We start from the raw sequence: 12,385 nt of genomic DNA on the forward strand, positions 1-12,385 counted from the left end.
TATACTATATATGTGTGTGTGTATATATATATATATATATATATATATATATATATATATATATATATATATACATTTATATGGATATATATAACAACACCTCCTGGGTGCATCAAACCAGTGAAATTCTAACGGGTAAAAGGAACTTGCTGTGCTATCTTCTTTCTATGAGGGTACTACACCAGTATTATTAGTCTCATAAGTCTATTACTGAATTTATGGATAGTATAGCAGACCCGATTTTTGGTTATGATACTGTACCTAACTTTTACCTGGTTATAGACAATGAACCTGTAGAGGGGGTAAACACCAACCCCACAGGGCTCAGCACAATTTTACCAGATTGAACCTGTGTTTATGACCTGTCCCAGGCAGGGGGTGCGACACTTACTTCAGCCTTCAGGGAAGCGTCCAACTCCCCACAGCCATTCACCTTCATAGAGGTGGCAGCACAACACATCACACAGGGAATCTCTTTAAAGAACAACAATAACTGGTTAATTTGTTCTTCAACCTTCTAGACAGACGTGGCCATTACAGTCCCATTCTGCTGCCAATGTTCTCTGGGGTACTTTTTCTGCCTAGCCCGGGCCCTGGGTATTAGCCTTTCAGTGGCAAAGCCTAAAGGCTACTTTACACACTGCGATATCGGTCCCGATATCGCTAGTGTGGGTACCCGCCCCCATCTGTTGCACGACACGGGCAAATCGCTGCCCGTGCCGCACAACATCGCCCAGAGCCGTCACACATACTTACCTATCCGGCGACGTCGCTGTGACGGGCGAACCGCCTCCTTTCTAAGGGGGCGGTCCATGCGGCGTCACAGCGACGTCACTGAAGCGTCACTGAACCGCCGCCCAATAGCAGCGAAGGGGCGGAGATGAGCGGGACGTAACATCCCGCCCACCTCCTTCCTTCCTCATAGCGGCCGAGAGGCAGGTAAGGGGAGCTTCCTCGTTCCTGCGGCGTCACACGCAGCGATGTGTGCTGCCGCAGGAACGAGGAACAACTTCGTTACTGCTGCAGTAACGATTTTTAAGAATCGACCCCCATGTCGCCGATTAGCAATTTTGCACGTTTTTGCAACGATGCAAAATCGCTTATCGGTGTCACACGCAACGGCATCGCTAATGCGGCCGGATGTGCGTCACAAATTCCGTGACCCCAACGACTCCGCATTAGCGATGTCGCAGCGTGTAAAGCCCCCTTTAGCCTCTTTTCCCCATTCTTGTCTCTGCAGCTTCTTGTGTCCAATCACTGCCTTGGAAGGCTACACTTTGCACATCCCGAGGTGAGCTGTAGGCTCCAGACATAATGGAGGATACCTCCAGGTTCCCCAACGGGCCCAAGTTACCAAGCACCGTCCACACACCTGGAACCCCTCTGTAGAACTAACTCTCTCTCAGGCCTGTCTCACCAGCCAACCCTCTGGCCCTCTGTCATCCCTTCCATCCTGGTTCTCAGTTCCTCGGCACCCAGGAAGTACCTGTCACACTCTATATACTAAAACCTGCACTTACCCTAACACTCTAACATTCCTACTTAATATTCCTATACTTTATATTACCCAGTGAACGTATTAATCACACATAACAGATTATACTTTACATTACTATAAAACGCACAGTTATAACAAAATGTAATCCTCAGTAAAATGCAATAAAACATTTGAAACTAGATGGCACCGACCGCTGCACTACTCTGCCTGTGTTCTCCAGCAGCAGCACTTAGACATTTACTTTATAAAAGACATCAGACAATGTACATATAATCTTTCCACCTTCTACATACCCATCAGGAACTACTAGGCCCAGTCGTTGTTGATAGTGGGAACAATTTATGCAATATAGAGTGCCAACCTCCGTGGGTAGACAGATGCAAGTATTAGGGCATATTTCCCTTACCCCTTGGATAAAAACTTACATTGGATTTGTGTACCTAAGTGTTGTTATAGTGCTATTCAAGTAAATGTGTTGGTTTTTTTTAAAAAAAATCATATATTCTGACAAGCAAAAGGGTAACAATGCTTTGAACTTTTGAATTTCAGGCCCCATATTTTACCATCCACTACAGCTTTGCGCATGAGACGACTTTCATTTTATAGACAATCATCTTGGCTATCTCATACATAAATCTAACTTGCAACTATAAAGCATATGATTAGTTATGCAGATTCTTGTCAGCTGTAGATCCACAGGTTGGAGACCACTTCTATAGAGTGTACAATCAAAGGACGATGGTGGGTTAAGTGCAAGTATAACTTTTCTCACTATTTCAAGCTAAATCTATCTCAATAGGTTTGTCTATTGGCCATAGAAAGGACACCATAATTTAATGATAATTTTTACGAAATAACCAACTCAGCCTCTACTTCTGCATTTATAGACACTATTCATTACATTGTAAAGCATCTGAGAGTAGCGCTTCCATTATTTCGGATGGGTCGTCCGGCTGTATAATAGACGCCACCCTATACCGCAGTTACGTGTCTGTCTCCCTGATCAGACCTGTTATGTTGCAGGATATTCTATAGAGCTTTAATGTCCGAATAAATATAAATCACTGCCGTATAATTTTTCCGAAGAATCCGGCACATACTGTAACATCATTAGATTGTCTTAGAACAGCTGAAATATGAAGTTATTGGAAGTGGCATCTAGATATTCACAAATAACATTGTCTGACCCTTTTTTAATGAAACCTGAGTCAATATTCTCTGAGACGTCTTTCTTCATAGAACATACATTAACAAAAAGTACCTGAGGTTTGGAGCACTTTCCTCTAATTAACAAATAATATCGAAACAGATGTTGGCTTTATTAAAAAAAAAATAATATCCTTGAAGGTATAAAAAGATATAAAGGCACAACCTTCGAGAAAGGTGTTATGTTCTGGTTTGTACAAATGAGAAACTATAAGACAGAACAGTGCATATACGGTCTTATCCAATGGACTTCCCTGGTATTTGGTTAGTATGTGGTAGTTCTCCTGAAGAAGTGTGACCACTTCGAAACGCCTTGAGCAATAAACCAGCCTTCATCTGGACAAAGTACATTGGTTTCTGTTGCTTCCCAGCAGTCACCACCACGCCGTTTTTCTGATCTCCTGGTTTGTATACAGAGGTATATTTATAAGGTTGACCCTATGTTATAAATGGGTGGAATTATAATATCCAATTAATTTTGTAGGTATACATATCAAATAAATGCACAGTATCGGACTAAGATTGTACATAAAGATTACATACAGGAGAGGTGGAATAATCAAAGATGTAGCAGAGCTGGGTTTGTGTATAGCATAGAACGAATCTGTCACACTGCACTAGGAGGATACAAAAGTTACCAGGAATGTAACTTCAGAGTGCAGTTAGTAGACAAACCAGCAGAGGGCAGCAGAGTAGTCAACACACCGAGTCAACAGCAGGAGGTCAAGAGTCAGACAGTACACAAGGATGTGAAAATCGTGGTCAGGTGATAGCCGAGGTTCAGAAGCCAAGAGGTCATGGATACAGCCAAAGGGAGCGACAAGACCAGAGTAGGTAACGAGGATACAGATCAGATCCTAGGAAGTCCAAGTACAATCAAGGGAGGAGGGCAAGCAAGTCGGCACCGGGATAAGACAGACGGAGATGAGAAGTAGGGAACCGAGACAGGAGGACGAACAATGGAAGACACAGGTCAGAACAAGGTAGCAGGAGAGGTCGGGTAACTCACTGGAGCCAGAAACACACGCTGTAGAGCAAAGCATATCACTGGTGCTGAACCGGAGGTGCAGTGCCAAGATATAGCCGGAACAAGGCAGGGAGGAATTAACCCCTGACATAACCAGGCTGCAGCTGGGGGAAACCACAGTGGCAGATGTCGGCCTGGATCATAATGAATCTATGACAAATCTAGCTCTGCTACCACTAAAGAGATGACCAAGGGAAAAAAGTACTTATCATCCGTGATTGCTGACCTTTACGGTTTATGCTCTTGGCCATTTTATGGCTGCAAGTCGTATGGAGCTGTTATATGTGATCATATTATACCGCAATATATTGACAATATGAAACATGCCTTGTTCCATTGGAAGTCATATCATCACATTTTTCTTCCATGGCTTATAATGGAGCATAACTCCATATTATAGCGTATGGACACTCATCATACATGCTCTGCACATGCATGAAGCTAAGTAACATTTATCACTTATTGAAAGGATACATGAGAATTGTATGATCACTGGGCCCGACTGCTGAGACCCCACTGGCCCCAAGAATGGAAGGCACGAAGTCTCTTGTGTAAATGGTGCTATATTAAGTATGTTCAATCACTACTCCCTTAGATGCTGAATGGAGCAATGGTTGCACATGCTCACTACTGCTGCATTAAAAATAGGGACTTTAGGAACCTTTTTGGTGTTATTAATGGTGATCCCAGCTGCCAGACCTACAGCAATCATATTTTTACCAGCTAGCCTGTGCTTTGGCAATAGGTTTTGCTTATCAGACAACCCTTTTAGATCCATTCTGACCACCTCATACTTTTCTGATAGGGGACAATGCTGCAAAGATAGTTATCAGGTGACAGAAAAGTCAATTGCTAGTTATGTTCAACTTCTATGTTGGAAAGGTATAGTACTCATATATTGCACTAGATGTCAGATGTAGGAAAGTCAATCCTACTCCAATTAAGCCTGCTTTACACACTTCAATAGATCTTTCAATCCGTCGTCGGGGTCAAGTTGTAAGTGACACACATCCGGCATCGTTCGTGACATGTTTGCGTGTGAAACCTACATGCGATCGATATTGAACGAAAATACGGTGATCGCATACACGTCGTTTATTCCTCATACATTGGACGTTTGGTAGTACGAAACTAGTCAATTGTAACGTGTGACATCCCTCATACGATTTCGGTGTCTGATGCTATGAGCGCAGGTGTGCGCTCTGCACCGCAGCTTAAAAAAGGTCCGCTTCAGAGCGCAGCTGAAAAGCTGCGTTCTGAAGCGCCTCACAATGTCTGTCATTCACTAATCTCTGTCAGTCGGTCACTATCTCTGTCCCTCACTCTCTGTCCATGTCAGTCTATCCCCCTCTCTCATATACTCACCGATCCCCGATCTCCAGCGCAGCGCTGCACGGCATTCACACTGCTCCGGCGGCTTTTACTGTTTTGAAAAAGCCGGCCGCCCATTAAACAATCTCATATTCCCTGCTTTCCCCGCCCACCGGCGCCTATGATTGGTTACAGTGAGACACGCCCCCACGCTGAGTGACAGGTGTCACACTGCACCCAATCACAGCAGCCGGTGGGCGTGTCTATACTGTGTATTGAAATAAATAATTAAATAATTAAAAAAAACGGCGTGCGGTCCCCCCCAATTTTAAAACCAGCCAGATAAAGCCATACGGCTGAAGGCTGGTATTCTCAGGATGGGGAGCTCCACGTTATGGGGAGCCCCCCAGCCTAACAATATCAGCCAACAGCCGCCCAGAATTGCCGCATACATTATATGCGACAGTTCTGGGACAGTACCCGGCTCTTCCCGATTTGCCCTGGTGCGTTGGCAAATCGGGGTAATAAGGAGTTATTGGCAGCCCATAGCTGCCAATAAGTCCTAGATTAATCATGTCAGGCGTCTATGAGACACCTTCCATGATTAATCTGTAAGTGACAGTAAAAAAACACACACACCCGAAAAAAATCCTTTATTAGAAATAAAAAACACAAACAAATTCCCTCATTACCAATTTATTAACCCCGACAAACCCTCCATGTCCGGCGTACTACACAGTCCTCCAGCGTCGCATCCAGCGCTGCTGCATGGAGGTGACCGGAGCTGCACCAGACACAGCCGCTCCGGTCACCTCCACGCAGGTAATGAAGACAGCCGGCGATCAGCTGAGCTGTCACTGAGGTTACCCGCTGTCACTGGATCCAGCGGTGGATGCAGCGGTGGCCGCGGGTAACCTCAGTGACAGCTCAGCTGATCGCGCTACTCACCTCCGCTCTGGTCAGCTCCAGTCAGCAACTGAGGTGAGTAGCGCGATCAGCTGAGCTGTCACTGAGGTTACCCGCGGCCACCGCTGCATCCACCGCTGGATCCAGTGACAGCGGGTAACCTCAGTGACAGCTCAGCTGATCGCCGGCTGTCTTCATTACCTGCGTGGAGGTGACCGGAGCGGCTGTGTCTGCTGCAGCTCCGGTCACCTCCATGCAGCAGCGCTGGATGCGACGCTGGAGGACTGTGGAGTACGCCGGACATGGAGGGTTTGTCGGGGTTAATAAATTGGTAATGAGGGAATTTGTTTGTGTTTTTTATTTCTAATAAAGGATTTTTTTCGGGTGTGTGTGTTTTTTTACTGTCACTTACAGATTAATCATGGAAGGTGTCTCATAGACGCCTGACATGATTAATCTAGGACTTATTGGCAGCTATGGGCTGCCAATAACTCCTTATTACCCCGATTTGCCAACGCACCAGGGCAAATCGGGAAGAGCCGGGTACAGCCCCAGAACTGTCGCATATAATGTATGCGGCAATTCTGGGCGGCTGTTGGCTGATATTGTTAGGCTGGGGGGCTCCCCATAACGTGGAGCTCCCCATCCTGAGAATACCAGCCTTCAGCCGTATGGCTTTATCTGGCTGGTTTTAAAATTGGGGGGGACCGCACGCCGTTTTTTTTAATTATTTAATTATTTATTTCAATACACAGTATAGACACACCCACCGGCTGCTGTGATTGGGTGCAGTGTGACACCTGTCACTCAGCGTGGGGGGCGTGTCTCACTGTAACCAATCACAGGCGCCGGTGGGCGGGGTAAGCAGGGAATACGAGATTGTTTAATGGGCGGCCGGCTTTTTCAAAACAGTAAAAGCCGCCGGAGCAGTGTGAACGCCGTGCAGCGCCGGGGAACGGGGATCGGTGAGTATGAGAGAGGGCTGCTAACTTCAGTAATTTAGGAGATTAGCGGTCACCGGTGAGTCCTTCACTGGTGACCGCTAATCAGGACGCGACACAGACGGAGCCGCAGCATGACCGTGAAGTCGGGTGAAGTTCACCCGAGTTCATTCTGACAGTGCGGCTCTGTCTGTGTCTGCTGTCATCTGCCATTCAGCTCTGCTACATGGCTGTCTGTGTCTGCTGTCAGCGGCCATGTAGCAGAGCTGCATGGCAGATGACATAGTAAAAACGCATCCCTACACGTTACACACGCTTGTCAAGTCAATAAATAAAAAAAAAAAGGGTGTACAATGCATACGTCACGGAACACATGATCTAAAGAATCGCACACAAAATTGATCAATTTAACATAGGCTACTAACGCACGTGTGACAGCAAATGAACGACCTATGTGCAATCTCATTAGATCGCATATGCGACCTGGGCGTGTCACATCGCATACGAGATCGCATCCCTAATTGTAAGGTGTAAAGCTGGCTTTAGGAAAGTCTTAAGGCCACTTTACACGCAACGACATTGCTAACGAGATGTCGTTGGGATCATGGAATTCATGACGCACATCCGGCCTCCTTAGCGACGTTGTTGCGTGTGAAACGCATGAACGACCGTTAATGATCAAAATTACTTAACTTATCGTTGATCGTTGACACTTCGTTCTAATCCCAATTATCGTTGCTGTTGCAGGATGCAGGTTGTTCATCGTTCCTGCGGCACCACACATCGCTACGTGTGACACCGCAGGAACGCGGAACATCACCGTACCTGTGGCCGCCGGCAATGAGGAAGGAAGGAGGTGGGCGGGATGTTACGCCCGCTCATCTCCGCCCCTCCGCTTCTATTGGGCGGCCGCTTAGTGACGTCGCTGTGACGCCGCACAAACCGCCCCCTTAGAAAGGAGGCGGTTCTCCGGCCACAGCGACGTCGCTAGGCAGGTAAGTATGTGTGACGGATCCTAGCGATGTTGTGCGACACGGGCAGCGATTTGCCCGTGACGCACAACCGACGGGCGCAGGTGCTTTCGCTGTGTGTAAAGTGGCCTTTAGAATTGCTGCTGAACTTGTGTACTGAAATACAAGCATGACATTAAAATACAGATATCTGGAGACTGTGATCTTTATAATGAAGCTAAAAAAAATCTCCTTATTTTTACTTCCTTTAGAAAATGCTTCCTCTGGAAAAGGAAATGTGCAACGCTTGTCAAAAGAAGGTTTACCCAATGGAGTGCCTGGTGGCAGACAAGCAGACTTTTCATAAAAACTGCTTTTGTTGCAACCACTGCAGAAGTAAATTAAGGTGAGGGAAGGCATACGCAATTTCTTTCCTGTGCACAATGTTAGTTTCCTCTAAATAAAGGTCTGTACTGTGATTCTCTTATATAAAAGAAAATTCCTTTTTATTTACTTTTTTCAGGCATTAAATTTACAAAAACAGTTGCAAAATGTCAGGCTATTTTGGAAGGCCTTTATTTGCTAATGTACCCTTGGCTCTCTCTTGGCATTGCAAAAACTTATGAATATAGTTGGGATGGCTATTGCTTTTCATTACAACATGTATCACCTAACCACCAAAATATGATAAATGTATGATCACTGCGTATCCAGCTATTGAGAACCCAAATGATCCTAAGAACTAAAGGCCCAAAATTCCTACTGTGAACGAGGCGGTAGTGAGCATGTGTGGCCAGGACTGGATTTCTCATAAGGCCAGCCAAGGCCATTGCCTATGGCAGAGCAGTTGGGGGGGTGGGGGGGATATAAGGAAGACATAACAGCTAAATATTTCTAACATTTTGAGTATTATTTTGAAAAAGGCTATATAAAATGCTATTTCAAAATTTACAACCTTATACATTAAATTGAGTGGTACATTTAGGCAACCCATCTCTATAGATTGTGCTGTCTTGCTCAGTCACAGATGAGCATCTTGCTCAGATGCTGGGGGCAGCACTGCAGTTACTTGCATCACCGCCCTCTAAAGACGTCCTAGATTCTTGGTGAAAGAGACACTGTGAGAGATGTGAGTGCAGCGCCAGCTCTCTGCTTCTATCTCCGCGACCACCGCAGCTTCTGTGACAAAAACGTTGTAAGGGAGCGAAGATAGAAACAGTGAGTGACAACAGTGTCAGACAGAGGGGGCACACAATTAAAGTACTTTGGCAGTGAGTGCAGCAGTGGTCACTAGTGATGAGCGAGCATGCTTGTCACTACTCGGTACTCGCACGAGTATCACTGTACTCGGGCTGCTCGGCGGGGACCGAGTAATCTCGCGATACTCGTGCTTTACTCGTGGTCTTCATTTCTGCATGTTGGCGCTCTTTTGAGAGCCAGCCCTCATGCAGGGATTGGCTGGCAGACCACTGCAATGCCACAGCCCTGTTAGTTGTGGAATTGCAGTGATTGGCCGGCCTGCACAGCGTCACCGAGCCTTTATATAGGCCGGCGCGCTGTGCTCTGCTCACAGCTATTCTGACAGTGAGTGTAGGGAGAGTGTCGCTGATTCAGGGAAAGCTTTGCGGCCCTTTATAGCTTTTTCAGTTGCAGGGCTGCAAACAGTGTGACCAAAAGTCCTTCTCAGGACTATTCTAGTTGTATACAGGCAGGCAGGGTATAGCCAGGTCGGCGTACAGTAGCAGAGTCCTTCTCAGGACTATTGTTGCTATATACAGGCAGGGTATAGCCAGGTTGGAATACAGGCTAGTGACCAAAAGAGTCCTTGTCAGGACTATTGTACCAGTATACAGGCAGGCAGGCAGGCAGGGTAGTGGTGACCGTATACCAGCCTTCATATCTGGGGCTGGTGTACACAGTGTAAAACAGTCCAGATAGTGTCTGACTTGTCTGTACTGTAATTGTCGCTCCCCAAAAAAACCTGTTAGGTTATTATTGCGTCCGTGCTTGGTTTTTAAAACCGCACGTGTGTGCCTGTTGGTGGCAGCGTACAGGTGCACTGGTGTGCGTTTTTACCAAACTATTATATAACGCACAAGTGTAGTGTATAATACACGTCAGTCAGCAGTGGCTGATAGTGTCAGAGTTCTTAATTTTTGCTCCTAAAACCTGTGTTAGGTTATTATTGCGTCCGTGCTTGGTTTTTAAAACCGCACGTGTGTGCCTGTTGGTGGCAGCGTACAGGTGCACTGGTGTGCGTTTTTACCAAACTATTATATAACGCACAAGTGTAGTGTATAATACACGTCAGTCAGCAGTGGCTGATAGTGTCAGAGTTCTTAATTTTTGCTCCTAAAACCTGTGTTAGGTTATTATTGCGTCCGTGCTTGGTTTTTAAAACCGCACGTGTGTGCCTGTCGGTGGCAGCGTACAGGTGCACTTGTGTGCAATTTCCAGAAACTTTGATATAACGCACAAGTAGTGAATATACACGTCAGCAGTGCACAGCATTGCAAAATGCGCAAGGGCATTGGCAAGGAACAAGGAAGTGGACGTGATGGTGGTGCAGGCAGAGGCCGAGGTCGTGGGCAAGCTCTAATTTCGCCACAACAAAGGGCCACATCTAGTCGCTCGCACGTCCTGTCCCAAATTCTTGGGGACCGCAGCAGTACACCGCTCTTGAACCAAGACCAGTGTCAACAGGTTGTTAGTTGGATAGCGGATAATGCTTCCAGTCAGATTGGCACCACCACAAACACTCTGTCTTCCACACGGTCAAGTGTCAGTAGCCGTGATACTGCACCGCACATTTCTGAACCTGATCCTCCTTCCTACCACCAGGCTGAGTACACGTCCTCCTCGGACATTAATGATCCCACACTTGGACACTCGGAAGAGCTGTTCACGTTTCCATTCACACATTCTGGCCTCTCGCCAGCTCATATTGAAGTGGGTCATGAGGAGATCGTCTGTACAGATGGCCAAATATTTGAGCAGCCACGTTCTCACGAAGTTGGCAACGTGTCTCAACAAGTGGTGGACGATGATGAGACACAATTGTCAGCAAGTCAGGAGGAGGAGCAGGGTGCGGAAGAGGAAGACGACGTGGTGGATGATCCAGTAACTGACCCAACCTGGCAGGAGGATATGCAGAGCGAGGACAGCAGTGCACAGGGGGAGGGAGGCGTAGCATCACAACAGGCAGTAAGAAGCAGGGTGGTGGCCCCAGGCAGAAGTCAGGCAACCGTTCCCCGGAACAACACGACGACACAAGGTGCCTGTACAAATGTTAGGTCTTCACGAGTCTGGCAGTTTTTTAAGTTGGATCCAGATGATTCAAAAAAGGCCATTTGCAACACCTGCCGTGCCAGCATCAGCAGGGGTACCAAAACTAGCAGCCTGACCACCACCAGCATGATCAGGCACATGTCAGCCAAGCACCCGACTTTGTGGGAAGTACAACAGAGTCGAGGAGCAGTGCTTGCTGATGTCACTGCTACGTCTTCGCTGGTTGTGCATGCGAGCCAATCCTCTGTCCATGCTGCCTGCGAACAAGCCTCCTCCACTCCTGCACCTGCAGTTGCCTACGCAGAAAGAACACCATCATCAAGCACGTCCTTGTCCCAGCGCAGCGTTCAGTTATCCATTCAGCAAACCTTTGAACGCAGGCGCAAATACACTGCCAACACCCCACATGCCACAGTTCTAAATGCTAACATTTCGCGACTGCTTGCGCTGGAAATGTTGCCTTTTAGGCTGGTGGAGACAGAAGCATTCCGTGACCTGATGGCGGCAGCTGTCCCACGTTACTCGGTCCCCAGCCGCCACTATTTCTCCCGGTGTGCCGTCCCCGCGTTGCATAACCACGTGTCACAAAACATCACACGTGCCCTGAACAACGCTGTTTCACCCAAGGTCCACCTAACCACAGACACGTGGACAAGTGCTTGTGGGCAAGGCCGCTACATCTCGTTGACGGCACACTGGGTTAATATTGTGGAAGCTGGGACCCAGTCTGAGCGAGGGACGGAACACGTCCTTCCCACACCAAGGTTTGCAGGCCCTACCTCAGTCAGTGTTTCACCCACACTCTACAGCTCCGGAATGTCATGCTCTTCAGCCTCCTCCTCCTCCTGCGCATCCTCATCCACTGTGCCCTCCACACCAGTCACAAGCTGGAAGCACTGCAGCACTGCCTCGGCGAAGCGGCAACAGGCTGTGCTGAAGCTAATCTGCATAGGTGACAAACCCCACAATGCAGAAGAGCTGTGGACAGCTCTGAAACAGCAGGCAGATCACTGGCTCACACCTCTGAACCTAAAGCCAGGAAAGGTCGTTTGTGACAATGGCCGGAACCTGGTGGCGGCTTTGAGGCGAGGCCAGCTGACACATGTTCCATGCGTGGCCCATGTGCTCAACCTCGTGGTTCAGCGGTTTATAAAGTCATACCCAGAGCTGTCTGATCTGCTGGTAAAAGTTCGCCGCCTGTCTGCACATTTTCGAAAGTCACCTACTGCTTCAGCCGGCCTTGCCGGCTTTCAGCGCC

The 12,385-nt window shown here is 47.4% G+C and overlaps 1 protein-coding gene across 2 annotated transcripts in view; it reads left to right on the plus strand.

Moving 5' to 3' along the window:
* XIRP2 (xin actin binding repeat containing 2) overlaps positions 1-12,385 on the plus strand; it is a 263,945-nt gene that overhangs the window by 246,132 nt on the left and 5,428 nt on the right. For both annotated transcript variants that reach the window (XM_075317287.1, XM_075317289.1), the window contains exon 8: positions 8,112-8,245. In XM_075317287.1, the coding sequence (XP_075173402.1) occupies positions 8,112-8,206 (95 nt within the window). In that variant the 3' untranslated portion in view covers positions 8,207-8,245. The remainder of the gene's footprint in view (positions 1-8,111; positions 8,246-12,385) is intronic.

This window comes from Anomaloglossus baeobatrachus, chromosome 7, assembly GCF_048569485.1.
Source record: "Anomaloglossus baeobatrachus isolate aAnoBae1 chromosome 7, aAnoBae1.hap1, whole genome shotgun sequence".
Lineage (NCBI taxonomy): Eukaryota > Metazoa > Chordata > Amphibia > Anura > Aromobatidae > Anomaloglossus > Anomaloglossus baeobatrachus.